The 13609-nt window shown below is 45.8% G+C and overlaps 1 protein-coding gene across 5 annotated transcripts in view; it reads left to right on the top strand.

The window, feature by feature from the left end:
- LOC113027958 (serine-rich coiled-coil domain-containing protein 2-like) overlaps nt 1-13609 on the top strand; it is a 46819-nt gene that overhangs the window by 12126 nt on the left and 21084 nt on the right. For all 5 annotated transcript variants that reach the window (XM_026177825.2, XM_026177824.2, XM_080305278.1 and 2 more), the window contains exons 2-8: nt 2470-3650; nt 3739-3906; nt 3993-4169; nt 4250-4323; nt 5259-5432; nt 10154-10244; nt 13222-13306. In XM_026177825.2, coding sequence (XP_026033610.2) covers nt 2513-3650; nt 3739-3906; nt 3993-4169; nt 4250-4323; nt 5259-5432; nt 10154-10244; nt 13222-13306 — 1907 coding nt within the window. In that variant the 5' untranslated portion in view covers nt 2470-2512. The remainder of the gene's footprint in view (nt 1-2469; nt 3651-3738; nt 3907-3992; nt 4170-4249; nt 4324-5258; nt 5433-10153; nt 10245-13221; nt 13307-13609) is intronic.

The raw sequence follows: 13609 nt of genomic DNA on the forward strand, positions 1-13609 counted from the left end.
AACGAGAGTCTCCTAAACTTAATTAAGATGCAGGAACCAGTGAGGCTACACCCTGTGGTCACATGTCTGTGTCTGTGGGAATTACTCACATGCACTCGTGTGTGTGTGTTGACACATTTGAGTTATGTGTACTGAACTCTTGTCGCTGTGGTTTTATGAACTTCTGCAACCAGGGACACAAACCTGCGACCTGCTGCTGCATGAAGTCTTGCAGCAGCAGGTCGCAGGTTTGTGTCCCTGCAGCTTCCCGGCCTCTGGATTTGCATGCAGTCTTACCTGTGTGTGTGTGTGTGTGTGTGAGAGATGGGTGTGGCATACCATTAATGTGTGTCTGTGTGCAGGAACAGCAGACTGTTTTTATTAGGGGCGGAGTGCATTTAAGCATTATCTCCACGCCAGCCCAAACACACACACACACACACACACACACGCACACACACGCACACACACACGAGCCGGCGGCGCTGAAGCTGCAGAGCGATCAGCTGCCACATGTTTCAGCTGTTAATCACTGGCAGGAGTCAGAGCTGCTCCTCTCCGGATTTTTCCGCTCCCTCAGGGCTGTAATTTAGTTTCTGTGCAGACGCCGCAGCTCGGCTCTCTGCAGGAGGGCGGGGCCTGTCGGCTTCACACCTTCATTATATTTCATCGGGGTAGCTGACGTCATTGGTGCTGAGAAACTTCTGGAAATTTGCAGCATGCATCATCATCACCAAAATGAATGAAACTGTTGTCTTTGTTCAGCAGGTTCAGTCTGGGCTCAGCTGTGGATGCTGACTGGGATTTAAAACCTGCCAACATGTTTGTTAGCAAGCAAACTTCAGCAAACTCTTAAACTTAGCTGGTTTATTGTTCTACCCACGTCAAGGACTAATCCCAAAGTGTAGGCCGGGGACCCCTGATGGGCCGAGAAGGTACTGCAGGTGACCGACAGTAATAACAGTTTATTATGGCCTCAAAACATGAATGAAAACACAACAAGGAGTTGTTCATTTAAACAGTCCTGCAGCACTAACACGTATCTACAGTTAAATCCATTTTTCACTTTGTTTGAAAAAAACACACAATAGCTTTTATTTATAATACAGCGAGCCTCGCAGGTGGAAACATATTAAAAAATAAGGATCACAAACTGAGCTCTGCAGATTTCAGAAACTGAATTGTTTGCAAAAAACAAGTTTTGGACGCTGGTTTATCTTCACGCTGTCAGTGCACGACACACGTGCAGCTCCGTGTTTCTGCACGCGCGTCACAGATGGTGTCATGTCAAGCTAACAATGCTAATGCTATAAAAGCAGCCTATCACGTAGCTGCTGTGGAGCAGAGCGACCAGCAGAAACTCAGACGACCACTTTCAGCGACTGTTTCTGGAGAGTCAGAGGGAACGGTTGGTGTTATGAATACCAACATATCTGTGGGCTCAGCGGGGGCCAGGAGGGGGGGCGGGAAGGCTAAAAATACACGTTTGGAATAAACATGCGTCCATCTCACCTCCATCAGGACTGAACCCACATCGAGGCTCGGAGGCTTCTTCCTGTAACGTTGCCGTTCAAACCTGCAGTCTGTAATCAGGGTGTCTGAAAGCTCTGCTGTGCCACAGCACCGCGTGAGAGTTACCCATCTATCCACCCAGTCATCATCCACGTATTTGTTATTGATCTTATTTCTTACTGTGTAATCTTTTACTTTTTTAAATCTTTGTACAGCACTTTGGCCAACATTTTGTTGTTATTAAATGTGCTTTATGAATAAAGTTCCACAGCACAGCTCCACAGTGTCACTCGAGCCTGTAAAGTTCAATCCCTGAACCTTCTGTCGTGATTCTTCCTCAGAAACTTTCTTTAAACCAGGAGAAAAGTTTGCTCTTAATGGGAAACTGAATATGGTGACCTCATGGAGGCGGGCTTTCCTTTACCATCAGAGGGATCATGTGATCACCCACTGTGGGCTGCCAGGCTTTTTTTATATCTCACCAAAGTGTCCCAGGCTGCTGCAGCTTTGTCCTGATCCTGCAGCTCTGCTCAGTGAGGAGCGCCTGCAGACGCTGCGCTGAGAGCTGCTTTGTTGTGCTTCAGAGAAACCGCAGCAAACGGGCGTTTGAAAGGTTTTCCAGTAAAGGTCCTTCGTAGCTCTACATGGAAGCGTTCTCTGAACTGGTTCTTGCTTTGCGTGATAACAAAGCTCCACCTGCAGCCTGTCGGTCTGCACTGAAACACAAGTGTCACACAGACTAAGCTGCAAAGTGCACGTGAAGCTAACCGAGGGAACCTCGCAGGACTCGTTTGACTCCACATGTCCAAACTTTGCTGCTGAAATTTGTCTTTTTTGTTTTTCTTTGGAAAACAATTTAAAACATTTTTTAATTTAATCAAATTTCATCACTGAGAGTTTTAGAAGAATAGTTTTCAGAACAGTTGACCTTTCTGAGGTCGTGACCTTTAACATCATCTTTTCCTGTCTTCTGTCCAGATCCTCTGACTCTGTGTCTCCATGGTGAAGTGGGCGGGGTTTGATGTCAGCCCCTCATCTCGTCGACCCTCCCGCCATGCCCACCATGGTCTCTAGGTTGCCCAAGTTTGGTTCTCGGCCCAGATCTCAGACGGCTCCCGCCGCCACCGCCGCTGTCAGCACCAGCGCTGCTGCTGCTGCTGCCGCCAGCGCCGGCACCCGCCTCACCAACGGGTTCTACCACCACCCTGGACCATCAGGGGGCAACGGCGCCCTAACGGCGCCCCCGTCCTCGGCTAAACAGAATGGATTTATCCGAGTGCCGAGTTCGATTTCTGTGAAATTGAGGAGAGAAAATGGATTGATGGTGGACGGCGGCGGTGATGGGGAGAGGGCGTGGAGCCGGGGGAAGGGCGGGTGGAATCGCAGCAGCGTCCAGCAGTTTTACTCCCAGCGTGACGCCAAAAAAGCAGCCTCTGTGGAAAAGGGGCGTGGCTTTGGCCTGCCTGTGCCATCATCATCATCGCCGTCTCCACAGTCCAGCCCCAGCACGCCTCCTGCTTCCAAAATCAGATCCAACAAACTGAGTCCATCAGGGCCGACCAACGGAGCCAAACACGCCCTGAACGGCGTTTCGGGGCCCAAACCGCGGCCCGGACCCAGCAGCTCTCTGAGACGGCCTCAGAGTTTCCTCTCTCGTGCCGGCGGTTCTGGTCCTGGATCTCGAGCTGGTTCCCCGTTCCAGAAGAAGACTCCAGCCAACCGCTCGTACTCCAGCGACAGCCTCGGCTCCGCTGTCTCCGTCCGGCTCACTGAAGACGATCGCTTTCGCTCACGGAGCCTCACCCAGGTCCGACGGCAGCCCTCCCCCACCCTCACTCCTTCCTCCGCCTCCTCCTCGTCCCTCCCTCAGTCCCCCTCCACCAGCAGGGCTCCACCTAAAGGCAGCCTGCTGAAACCACCTTCAGCGAGGTCGGGGGTCCCCTCCCTCCTGCCTCCATCTGCCTTAAAGAAACCTCTCCTACCCAGCCTGAGCCCCACCTCCAGGCCCAGTGGCATCAGCTACAAGATGTCACGCCCAACACTCATCAAGCAGTCCAGCCCACTGCGAGCGACGACGGCCAATCAGTGTGTAGACGACCAAGGACTGAGCAGACGGAAGGACTCTGTAGAGACGCCTTCGACGACAGAAAACAGCCCAGGTTCAGCTTTTAACTCTTTATTTTACCCACAGCTTTTTATTTTTGTCTGTTTGTAGTTTCTCTCTAACAGCTGCTCGTCCTCCTCCAGAAAACACTCCAGAGGCTCCGGACGCAGAGGAGCTGCCGGCAGAGCCTGCATCCCAGGCAGAGGTGTCGATTTTAGGGGAGACGCTGGAGGACATGTCCCTGTCTTCCACCTCCTCTCTGGATAGAAACGACACCAGTCAGGAGTACATGGACGACTTTGACAACCTCGGTGAGATCAGATTTCTTATTTTATATAGATGTCAGTAAATTAGAATAATATCCGACTTCACGGCGACGCTTGTCTGCTGTTTGCAGGAAACGGAGGCGTCGGCATCCTGCTGCTCTCCTCCAAAAACGAGGAAGACGACTCCGGGCTCGACCAATCGTGCGCCAGGTTTGATGACGACAAGGTGGTCGCTAATTGTGTCACCAAGGCGACCGGGCTGTGTTTTCTGGATGATGGTATCGACTGGAGCAGCGTGAGACTCACAGGTGAGTTTTATGAGGAGCAGGAGGGAGGAGAAAAAGTGTCGAGACGACTGCTTAAAAAAAAAAATCCTGCTTGTGTTCAGGTGAACGAGGAGACCATCAGCTGACCCAACTCTCCCGCCGGAGACGGTCCAGTCAGCCGGACTACCACGAGCAGGTAGCGCCATTAAACCCATACAAAGAACTTTCTATCCACCAATCAGAAGGAGCTATCAGTGCCCACAGCAGCAGCTCTCTTTATAAAACCACAGTCTGCCAACCTATCGGCTAATGCTGTGGCTTAGCCTGTGCTAGCGGCCATATTCCTTGTAATTTTGGGCCAACACTTCCTGTTACATTTGCCAGATTTTGTTTTTTAATTAGAGAAATCAATAAAAGCCAGTAGGCTGCTTCATTTGTATGAAAAAATAGAGTCTAACAGCACAAACACAGTCCGGAGGTCCAGTTCAGGGACTCCAGTTAGCTGAGGTGAAGCTAGCAGACAGCTAGCAGCTACAGCCGCCTGTGTCACCATTCACCTGTCAGTCAAAGAGGCCACACCCCTAATAATGCAGACTTTAAGCCTTAAAACAGTTTAAAAAGGTGAGTTGTGAAAACAGTTGATATGAAGAGTTTCTGTATGAGGCCGTCAGCATGTTTCTTTCTGCTGTAGAGCTTTAACACTGAGTCAGCCTCTAGTGGACATTAGAGGAACTGCAGGCTTTGATATCAGCACAGGAGGATGCTGCTTGGCCTCACCCTGCCTTCAGCCTCACCTCATAGACCCACTTCAGATATTTAGCCTCTTGAATTGTCACAGTTTCCTCCATTTGTCAAACCTTAAACCCATTTCCAGAAACATGACATAATCTTTGAGTCATACTTTGACCTGACTCACAGCTCAGCTGCAGCAGGTGAAAGCAGCCCCACACGTGGACAGTTAACAGGCAGGGTGTAGACGTGGTTTCTGTCCCTGAAAGCCGGGCGAGGCAGGACGCTGTTGGGAAAGACAGAGGAGGACGTCTGTCCTGCTCTCATCTGCAGTCATGAACGTTTAATAAAAGCTGAAAAACTCCACGTGGTCTGAATCAAACATGTCCGTCCCCTCTGCAGGGCGGCTCGTCCCTGGACCTGTCCCCCTCCGACAGCTGCGGGTCCGGGGGCACCTACATGTGGGACGAGGAGGGTCTGGAGCCCCTGGGGGGCGTCGCCACAACCGCGTCCATTCACACCAGCAGCAACACCACCCACCACATCGGGAGCTTCGACTCCGACCTCAACAGCATCGTAAGGACAAACCTGCAGCTCACACACATTTGCCCCCAACCTTCCTCCAGGCTGGTTTGTAGTTTGGATGATTTCGTGGCAGCGCAGCAGAGAAATGACAAAGAGGAGCGTTTAACATTCAGGAGGCGTCTGCTGTGCTGCTCCGCTGAGGTTTGCTTCCACAGAGACGGCACAATGGAGACGCTTCATCGTGATGGAGTCACGTGTCAGATTAGCACAAAGTTTTTAAAGTCTGAGCTCGAGGCCTCTCAGGGGAGCTCAAAAAACAGCTTCACTCAGACTGATCTTGTGTTTTGATTTCATTGATTTGAAATGTCCAAAGTTTAGTCAGAGTTCATGTTTAACCCACAGTTTCATTTATCAAACTGAAAATCAGACATTTTAATCTCACGATGAACGCTGGTGTCACGTTTCAGCTCATCTAAGTCTGCAGGAAGTCCTCTGGCTCCCTCTTGTGTCCACTCTGTGAGTTACACTCACGGCCGATCAGATGTCCTGTTCTTCTTCTTGTTCTGCCCTTTCTTCATTTCTCGATTATATATATTTATATTATATATATTTACATCATGTTGTTGTTGTTCCTTTTATTCTTTGTACTCCTCTTTAGTCTCGTCCTCACTCCACCTTTCTTCTTCTTCTTCTTCTTCTTCTGATTCTTCTTCTGATTCTTCTTCTACAGTTGAAGGGATGTTAAAGGTTCCCTCACTGTTTATACTCCCTTAAATCCAGCTGCGGTTTCTGTATTTGTGGTCAGGAGTTTATTTTTTACTCCGCAGTGACACGTCCAGTGTTCAGCATCTCTCTCTCTTGACCTTCCTCATGCATCCTTTCTATTTTTGAACAATATCAGACATTTATTCAGTAAAGTTTGTCTCCAGCTTCCAGTGTCCACTGAAACTTTACAGACACTGATGTTCATGAGATGATGAGAGAAGCTGGAAGCTCCCATTCTTCTCACGGTTTTCCAGTTTTAAGAGCATCTCTGCTAAAGTCCGACTGGTTTATCGGTATTATGGACCGTAATGGTTACAGATGTATGTGTCGGTGTCAGCTTGTATAACAGCCAATAAATGAAACCTTATAACGTGGATAAAAACACCGTTCGACCATGTTATCAGTGCGGATGTTGCATAATTTATCCACCAGAGGGCACTCTGCAACCTCCCTGATGAAAACACAACAACCAGCTGAAATAAATAAATAAATAAACTGGCACAGGAAACAGGAAGTCAGTTTAAACATCCTGTATCTGTGCGGCTTAAACGCCACCCGGCCATTCTGCTTGTTGCAGGTTAATAAATCGCACTTCGTTAGCATCAGTGTTTACTGGGAGCTACAGCTGCCATAAACGACTAATGTTTCTGTCTTCTTATCAGACATGAAGTGAGCATCTGGGTGGTGTTACACAAAGCTGAAGGCTAACAGTCAAAGGGATTCAGATGTGTTAAACTGCTTCGAGCCGTGGCTTCATGTACGCTCTGTCCTGTTGAGTAAAGTTAATCTCCATCCTGAATGATGCTGAGAGGCTGTTAATGAGCTCCCGTCTCAATGTGCCCTCTGCGTTAATGAGCTGTGGGCCCAACGAGTGATTGATCGCAGTGAGCTGAGGGTCTTAATGATGTGAGGACATTAACGAGCTCTGGACTGATGGCTCAAGTCTTTCTCGTCTTTAAGCTTTAACCTGATTGTCTTCTGTTTGTTGGTAGATGTGAAACTGAAATTATCATTAGAAATGTTTGACCCGACCACCAGGGGTCAGTGTTGCCTCAGGGGAAAGCTTTGCTCTGTTTGTTTTAACAGACGGGTCAGGACAACGACGAGGTTTCTGTGTTTTCATCAGAGCGAGGACAGAAAAAGAGGAGGAGTAACGATGATCACAGGGGGGCGTGGCACGAGGAGAGTTTAAGAAATGTTATGAAACAAAACTAAAAATTTTTAACTCTCCAAAAGTTGATTCTGTTCATCCGGATGTAGCATTTTTTTTTTTTTTGACTGTTCATTAATGCAAATGTTTAATCAATTAGTCACGTGGCAACTGCTCTGTGCATTCAAGCTTTTATGGTGAAATTCTCCCCTCTTTATTTATAAAGTTTTGCACATGTAATTTAACATATCAGGCCCAATACAGCAAGTATCAACCGATATAAAGACATATATCAAAACAAATTAGGCCATCGAAATTCGGATAATAACAATAAAACAGAAAAAACAAAAAAACAAAAACAAAAACAAAAAAAGGAAGAAAAACAAAACAAAAACAACAAAAAGAACAAACAAAAAAAAAAAATAATGAACTCCCTCCCAAAACCATAACAGAAGGGAACCCTGTGGTACAGAAGTTTAGTCTATTGTAAGTGTTTTCAACGAGTTAAAGTAAGTGATAAAAGGCTGCCACATCTGTGAGAACTTAATAACATTTCCTCTGAGTCTAAATTTTATTTTCTCCATTTTTAAAAAGAATGTAGCGTTTTGTGGGGGAAACGTTTCATCATCATCCAGGTGACGTCTTCAGTCTCAGCTGACTGCAGGCTTCAATCTTATAAACAGGACATTTGCATAATGACTGAAACCAGCCCAGTGAAGCAACAATGGGCTGGGAGGGCAGTTCCTTCATCTTAATTATGCAAATTCTCATGACCATTGATCAACAACCACTGACCAAAGACCATGTTAACATTTTTAACCACTTTTTATTCCACAATAAAAGCCTTAAACAGAATTGGCAGATAAGAAGTTGCTTCCTGTTTAGGCTGGATTAATACGGAAACGAGAGCAAGCCGAGAGCTCAGCAACGTGTTTCAGTTTTATGTTTTTATTACAACATGCTGACGTCGGCCTTTTGATGTCACTGTGATGTCAGAGGGCATCTTCTTCATGCTCTTCCTGTTTCCTCCTGTAGAGGGCAGTGCTCGTTATTACATCTTTAGGTTGAACCTTCTCATGATTTATTGATTATAAAATCAGTACATACTATAATGTTGTGTTGTGTTCTCCTGTCATGGACTCGGTTAGCGCTAAAGTAGCGTTTAATGACGTTACTTTAGCTTCTGTGCTCACAGCTCTATGAAATACCCTGAAGTCTAAATCAGTGATTTAGTTTCTTGTTGATACGTGTTTTTGTGAATGATGTGGGCAGAAGAATGAGAGAGAAGGAAAAGGAAGAGAAAAGAAGGGAAGAAGGGCAAGAGGAGGGAGGTGAAGTGACAGGATGGAAGTAGGAGAGGAAGAGGTGAAGATGACAAAGAGGAGCAAAGAGATGAGGGAGCAGGAGGAGATTAGAGGCGGTGCGTTGATGTGGATGACTGCTCTCAGCCACCAGGGTGTGTGAATGCGTGCGTTTGTGTGTGCGTGAATGCGTGCGTTTGTGTGTGTGTGAATGCGTGCGTTTGTGTGTGTGTGTGTGTGTGCGTGTGTGTGCGTGTGTGTGCGTGTGTGTGCGTGTGTGTGCGTGTGTGTGTGTGTGTGTGTGTGTGGCTGTGGCTGAGCACATGCAGGCAGATGCTTCTGCATGAAGCAGCCTCCGAACTCTTGCACAGACAGAAGAACTCAGAGCTGATCAGCAAGCACAAAAGACCTGCTGACGACGAGGGGACGGTCTGTGCCTTTTGTCAGCTGCTTCGTTAAATTGTTGTTGATTTTTTTTCTTTGGTCTTTGTGTTTCTTCGAGGTCGGCGGTCTGTGCAGCACGGCACTTTGTCTGATCACCTTGTGCAAAACTAGAATCAAATAGAGAATTATTCAATAAATGTTCTTTTTCCTCTAACACACAAATATCGAGATACTATCAAGTTTTCCGACCGCTGTCCTGGATGATAGAAGGATCATCTGCTGCTGTTTTCTGATGACGCTCGTTTATTTTTTCAGAATAACTTTAAAAACACGGTCAGCATGTGTCCTTCTGTAAATGAACGGAGCTCAAAGCTGATCCTTAACCTGTAGCCTGCAGATGTCCTGTGACATGTTACACAATACAAGGTAAAACCTACTGTTCAGGTTTAACTGATAGATATGATTGATTAGTTATAGATATTTATCCTCAGAGCTCTGACAGCAGTCAGACAGAGAACGTTTCTTTGTTTTAAAGTGATGCACCGTTTCTTCCTCATGGCTCTGCTAATAAAAGTTTTTATTAAATACATTTTAAAGCTACATGAAACTCTTTAGTTTTGGAGCTGCGTGGATTTGTGAGTGGTCGTGTTGTTGTCGTTAACCAGCTGCAGTAACAGGTGACCCAATGATGTGAAAGCCGCTCGCTCAGTGAGTCGTGCTTGTATCCGATTTTCAGCTGATGTTCACACTAACAGCAAAATCTGCTGAGTTTAGGTTTGAGGAAAGGAAATCAGGGAAGCAGGGTCCAGATTTCCAAAAACGTGTTTTCTTTATTTACAAGATAAGAAAACGGAGACGTCTCGGTGTTCTGTCTTTATCTCCTTTTAATGTTTCTTTTCCAAAATAAAGGACAGGAAGCTGTAACTGTTCAGTCGGGATAGGTTTGGACCTAAACAACACTTCACTGAGTGGATCCGTACTCTCATCTTTCCTGTGTGGTGCTCCGTGGAAAGGAGCATTTGTATTTCCAGCTCTGGATGCTCTCGTTCGCTGTCTGCACGCTGACGTTAGAAGTTCCTGAAACATTTTCTGCTCATTGAATTTAGCCCGGTGTGTTTTCTTGGAGTCGGCTTATTAAAGACCGCGTGTCTCTGTCGTACGCTGTCTTTCAGGACATCCTGAACAACCTGGACTCTTGCGATCTGGCTGATGATGATCTCATGCTGGACGCAGACTTCCCAGAGGATGGCTCTCTGCACAGCGGTACGTCTGAACATGTGCAGATATCACTGATACCTGTAAAGTGAAATGATGGATCCCAGTAAGGACGTAAAGTTAAATTTTATTCATACAGCGTCAAATCACATCAAAGGTCACCTCAAGGTGCTTTGTATTGTAAGGTAGACGCTACAATAATGCATCCAGAGAAAAACCCAACAATCATATGACCCCCTATGAGCAGCACTTTGGCGACAGTGGGAAGGAAAAACTCCCTTTTAACAGGAAGAAACCTCCAGCAGAACCAGGCTCAGGGAGGGGCGGGGCCATCTGCTGTGATTGGTTGGGGTGAGAGAAGGAAGACAGGATAAAGACATGCTGTGGAAGAGAGACAGAGGTTAATAACAGATATGATTCAATGCAGAGAGGTCTGTTAACACATAGTGAGTGAAGAAGAAACACCCAGTGCATCATGGGAATCCCCCAGCAGCCTACGTCTATTGCAGCATAACTAAGGGAGGATTCAGGGTCACCTGGTCCAGCCCTAACTATATGCTTTAGCAAAGAGGAAAGTTTGAAGCCTAATCTTGAAAGTAGAGATAGTGTCTGTCTCCTGAATCCAAACTGGAAGCTGGTTCCACAGAAGAGGGGCCTGAAAACTGAAGGCTCTGCCTCCCATTCTACTTTTAAATACTCTAGGAACAACAAGTAGGCCTGCAGAGCGAGAGCGAAGTGCTCTAATAGGGTGATATGGTACTACAAGGTCATTAAGATAAGATGGGGCCTGATTATTTAAGAGCTTGTATGTGAGGAGCAGGATTTTGAATTCTGGATTTAACAGGAAGCCAAAACAGGAGAAATATGCTCTCTCTTTCTAGTCCCTGTCAGGACTCTTGCTGCAGCATTTTGGATCAGCTGAAGGCTTTTCAGCGAGTTTTTTGGACATCCTGATAATAATGAATTACAGTCGTCCAGCCTGGAAGTAATAAATGCATGAACTAGTTTTTCAGCGTCACTCTGAGACAGGATGTTTCTAACTTTAGAGATGTTGCACAAATGGAAGAAAGCAGTCTTACATATTTGTTTAATATGTGCGTTGAAGGACATGTCCTGGTCAAAAATGACTCCAAGGTTCCTCACAGTGTTACTGGAGGCCAAGGTAATGCCATCCAGAGTAAGAATCTGCTTAGATACCATATTTCTAAGCTTTTCAGGGCCGAGTACAATAACCTCAGTTTGATCTGAATTAAGAAGCAGAAAGTTAGCAGCCATCCAGGTCTTTATGTCTTTAAGACATTCCTGCAGTTTAACTCATTGGTGTGTGTTATCTGGCTTCATGGACAGATAGAGCTGGGTGTCATCTGCATAGCAGTGTAAATGTATGCTATGTCTTCTAATGATGCTGCCTAAGGGAAGCATGTATAATGTAAACAGAATTGGTCCTAGCACTGAACCCTGTGGAACTCCATAATTAGCCTCAGTGTGTGAAGAGGACTCTCCATTTACATGCACAAACTGGAGTCTATTAGATAGATATGATACAAACCACTGCAGCGCAGTACCTGTAATACCTACAGCATGTTCTAATCGCTCTAATAGGATATTATGGTCGACAGTATCGAACGCTGCACTGAGGTCTAGCAGGACAAGCACAGAGATGAGTCCACTGTCAGAGGCCATAAGAAGATCATTTGTAACCTTCACTAAAGCTGTTTCTGTGCTGTGATGAGCTCTGAAACCTGACTGAAACTCTTCAAATAAGCCTCTGCAGATGATCTGTTAGCTGTTTGACAACTACTCTTTCAAGGATGTTTGATATAAAGGAAGGTTGGAGATTGGCCTATAATTAGCTAAGACTGCTGGGTCTAGAGATGCTTTTTGAGTAAAGGTTTAACATAGCTGATTATTAGAGATAGGTTGATCCTATTTAAGATCGAAGCATTAGTATAGCTAATAATAATAGCTGCTCTACTCTATGTTGGTACAGGGCATTGAAGATGATAACAGTGGGTGGATTATATTCTTAAACTTAGTTACAGCGCTTTCAGAAAGACATCTACTGTGATAAAGTCTACTCTCCACCGCTGTGTAATCAATTATTGTAAATGTAAATGTTATCAGGAAATGATCAGACAGGAGAGGGTTTTCAGGAAACACTGTTAAATGTTCAGTTTCTATGCCATATGTTAAAACAAGATCTAGAGTGTGATTAAAGTGGTGGGTGGGTTCTTTTACATTTGAGAGAAACCAATCGAGTCTAATAACAGATTAAATGCCATGTTGAGGCTGTCATTTTTAGCATCTACATGAATGTTAAAATCACCCACAATAATTATTTTATCTGAGCTCAGAACTAAATCAGATAAAAAGTCTGAGAAATCAGACAGAAACTCTGTGTAAGGCCCAGGTGGACGATAGATGATAACAAGTAAGACTGGTTTCTGAGTTTCACAGCTGGGGTGGACGAGGCGAAGCATCAGGCTTTCAAAGGAATTAAAAGTCTGTTTGGGTCTTAGGTTGATTAATAGGCTGGTGTGAAAAATTGCTGTCACACCGCCCCCTCGGCCTGTGGGGCTGTGGTTTAGCCAAAATACAGCTTAGCCAAAAGATGCTAACAGCTGAGACAACAAAATCAGCTGAGACTGCAAAGTGAACTCAGATGTGTAGTTTAGACTTAGGGTTAGGGGGTTAGGGTTCACCAGTTTAACTGACTGAAGGTTTCCTCAGAGACCAGTTTGCTAACAGCTGCTGGACACTTGGGATCATCATGCTGGGGGCGGGGCTTAGTGCTGGCGTCATTTAAAAAGTATTGTAAAGGGAACCAGAGTGATGCAAGCTTTCAGGATGTCCTACAAAAACAATCATCCTCTGTTTGGAGTTAAATCCTTACTGGTTGTCATGGTGATCTGCACGTCGCGTCAGTGCGAGCAGCAGGATCTGTGCAGGGCTCAAAAGCTTCAGCGGTGACCACAGCGCCGCGTCTCCGGTCAGTGTTGACTCTTGTTTGATTTTTCTGCTGCAGACGGAGACGGGCTGTCCCACATGGCTCAGTGGAGGAAGAGGCAGCTCTGCTGGGGGACGCAGGACGTCCACAACGACAATGAAGGGTGAGCGGAGCTCGTTTGTCTATCAGCTCAATTTATTTGATTTTATGTAAGGTTTTTTTTGTGTCTGTGTACCTCATTGTTTTTGATATTTGTAAATTCTGATTATTTTAGTCTTTTCTTTTAATTTCTCGTCATTTAAACACAACTTTTAGTGGATTTAATAGTTGTTTTAAATGGAAATGATGCCCTGGGGCACAAAAGATTTAACCCATAGAAGTACTGAGATTATTAGTATCAGCCTGATTATGTTGTTATTGTTGGTGAGAGAAAAGGACTGTCCACGCTGAGGGCTCGGGGTCAGAG

This window comes from Astatotilapia calliptera, chromosome 8 (assembly GCF_964374335.1).
Source record: "Astatotilapia calliptera chromosome 8, fAstCal68.1, whole genome shotgun sequence".
Taxonomy (NCBI): Eukaryota; Metazoa; Chordata; class Actinopteri; order Cichliformes; family Cichlidae; genus Astatotilapia; species Astatotilapia calliptera.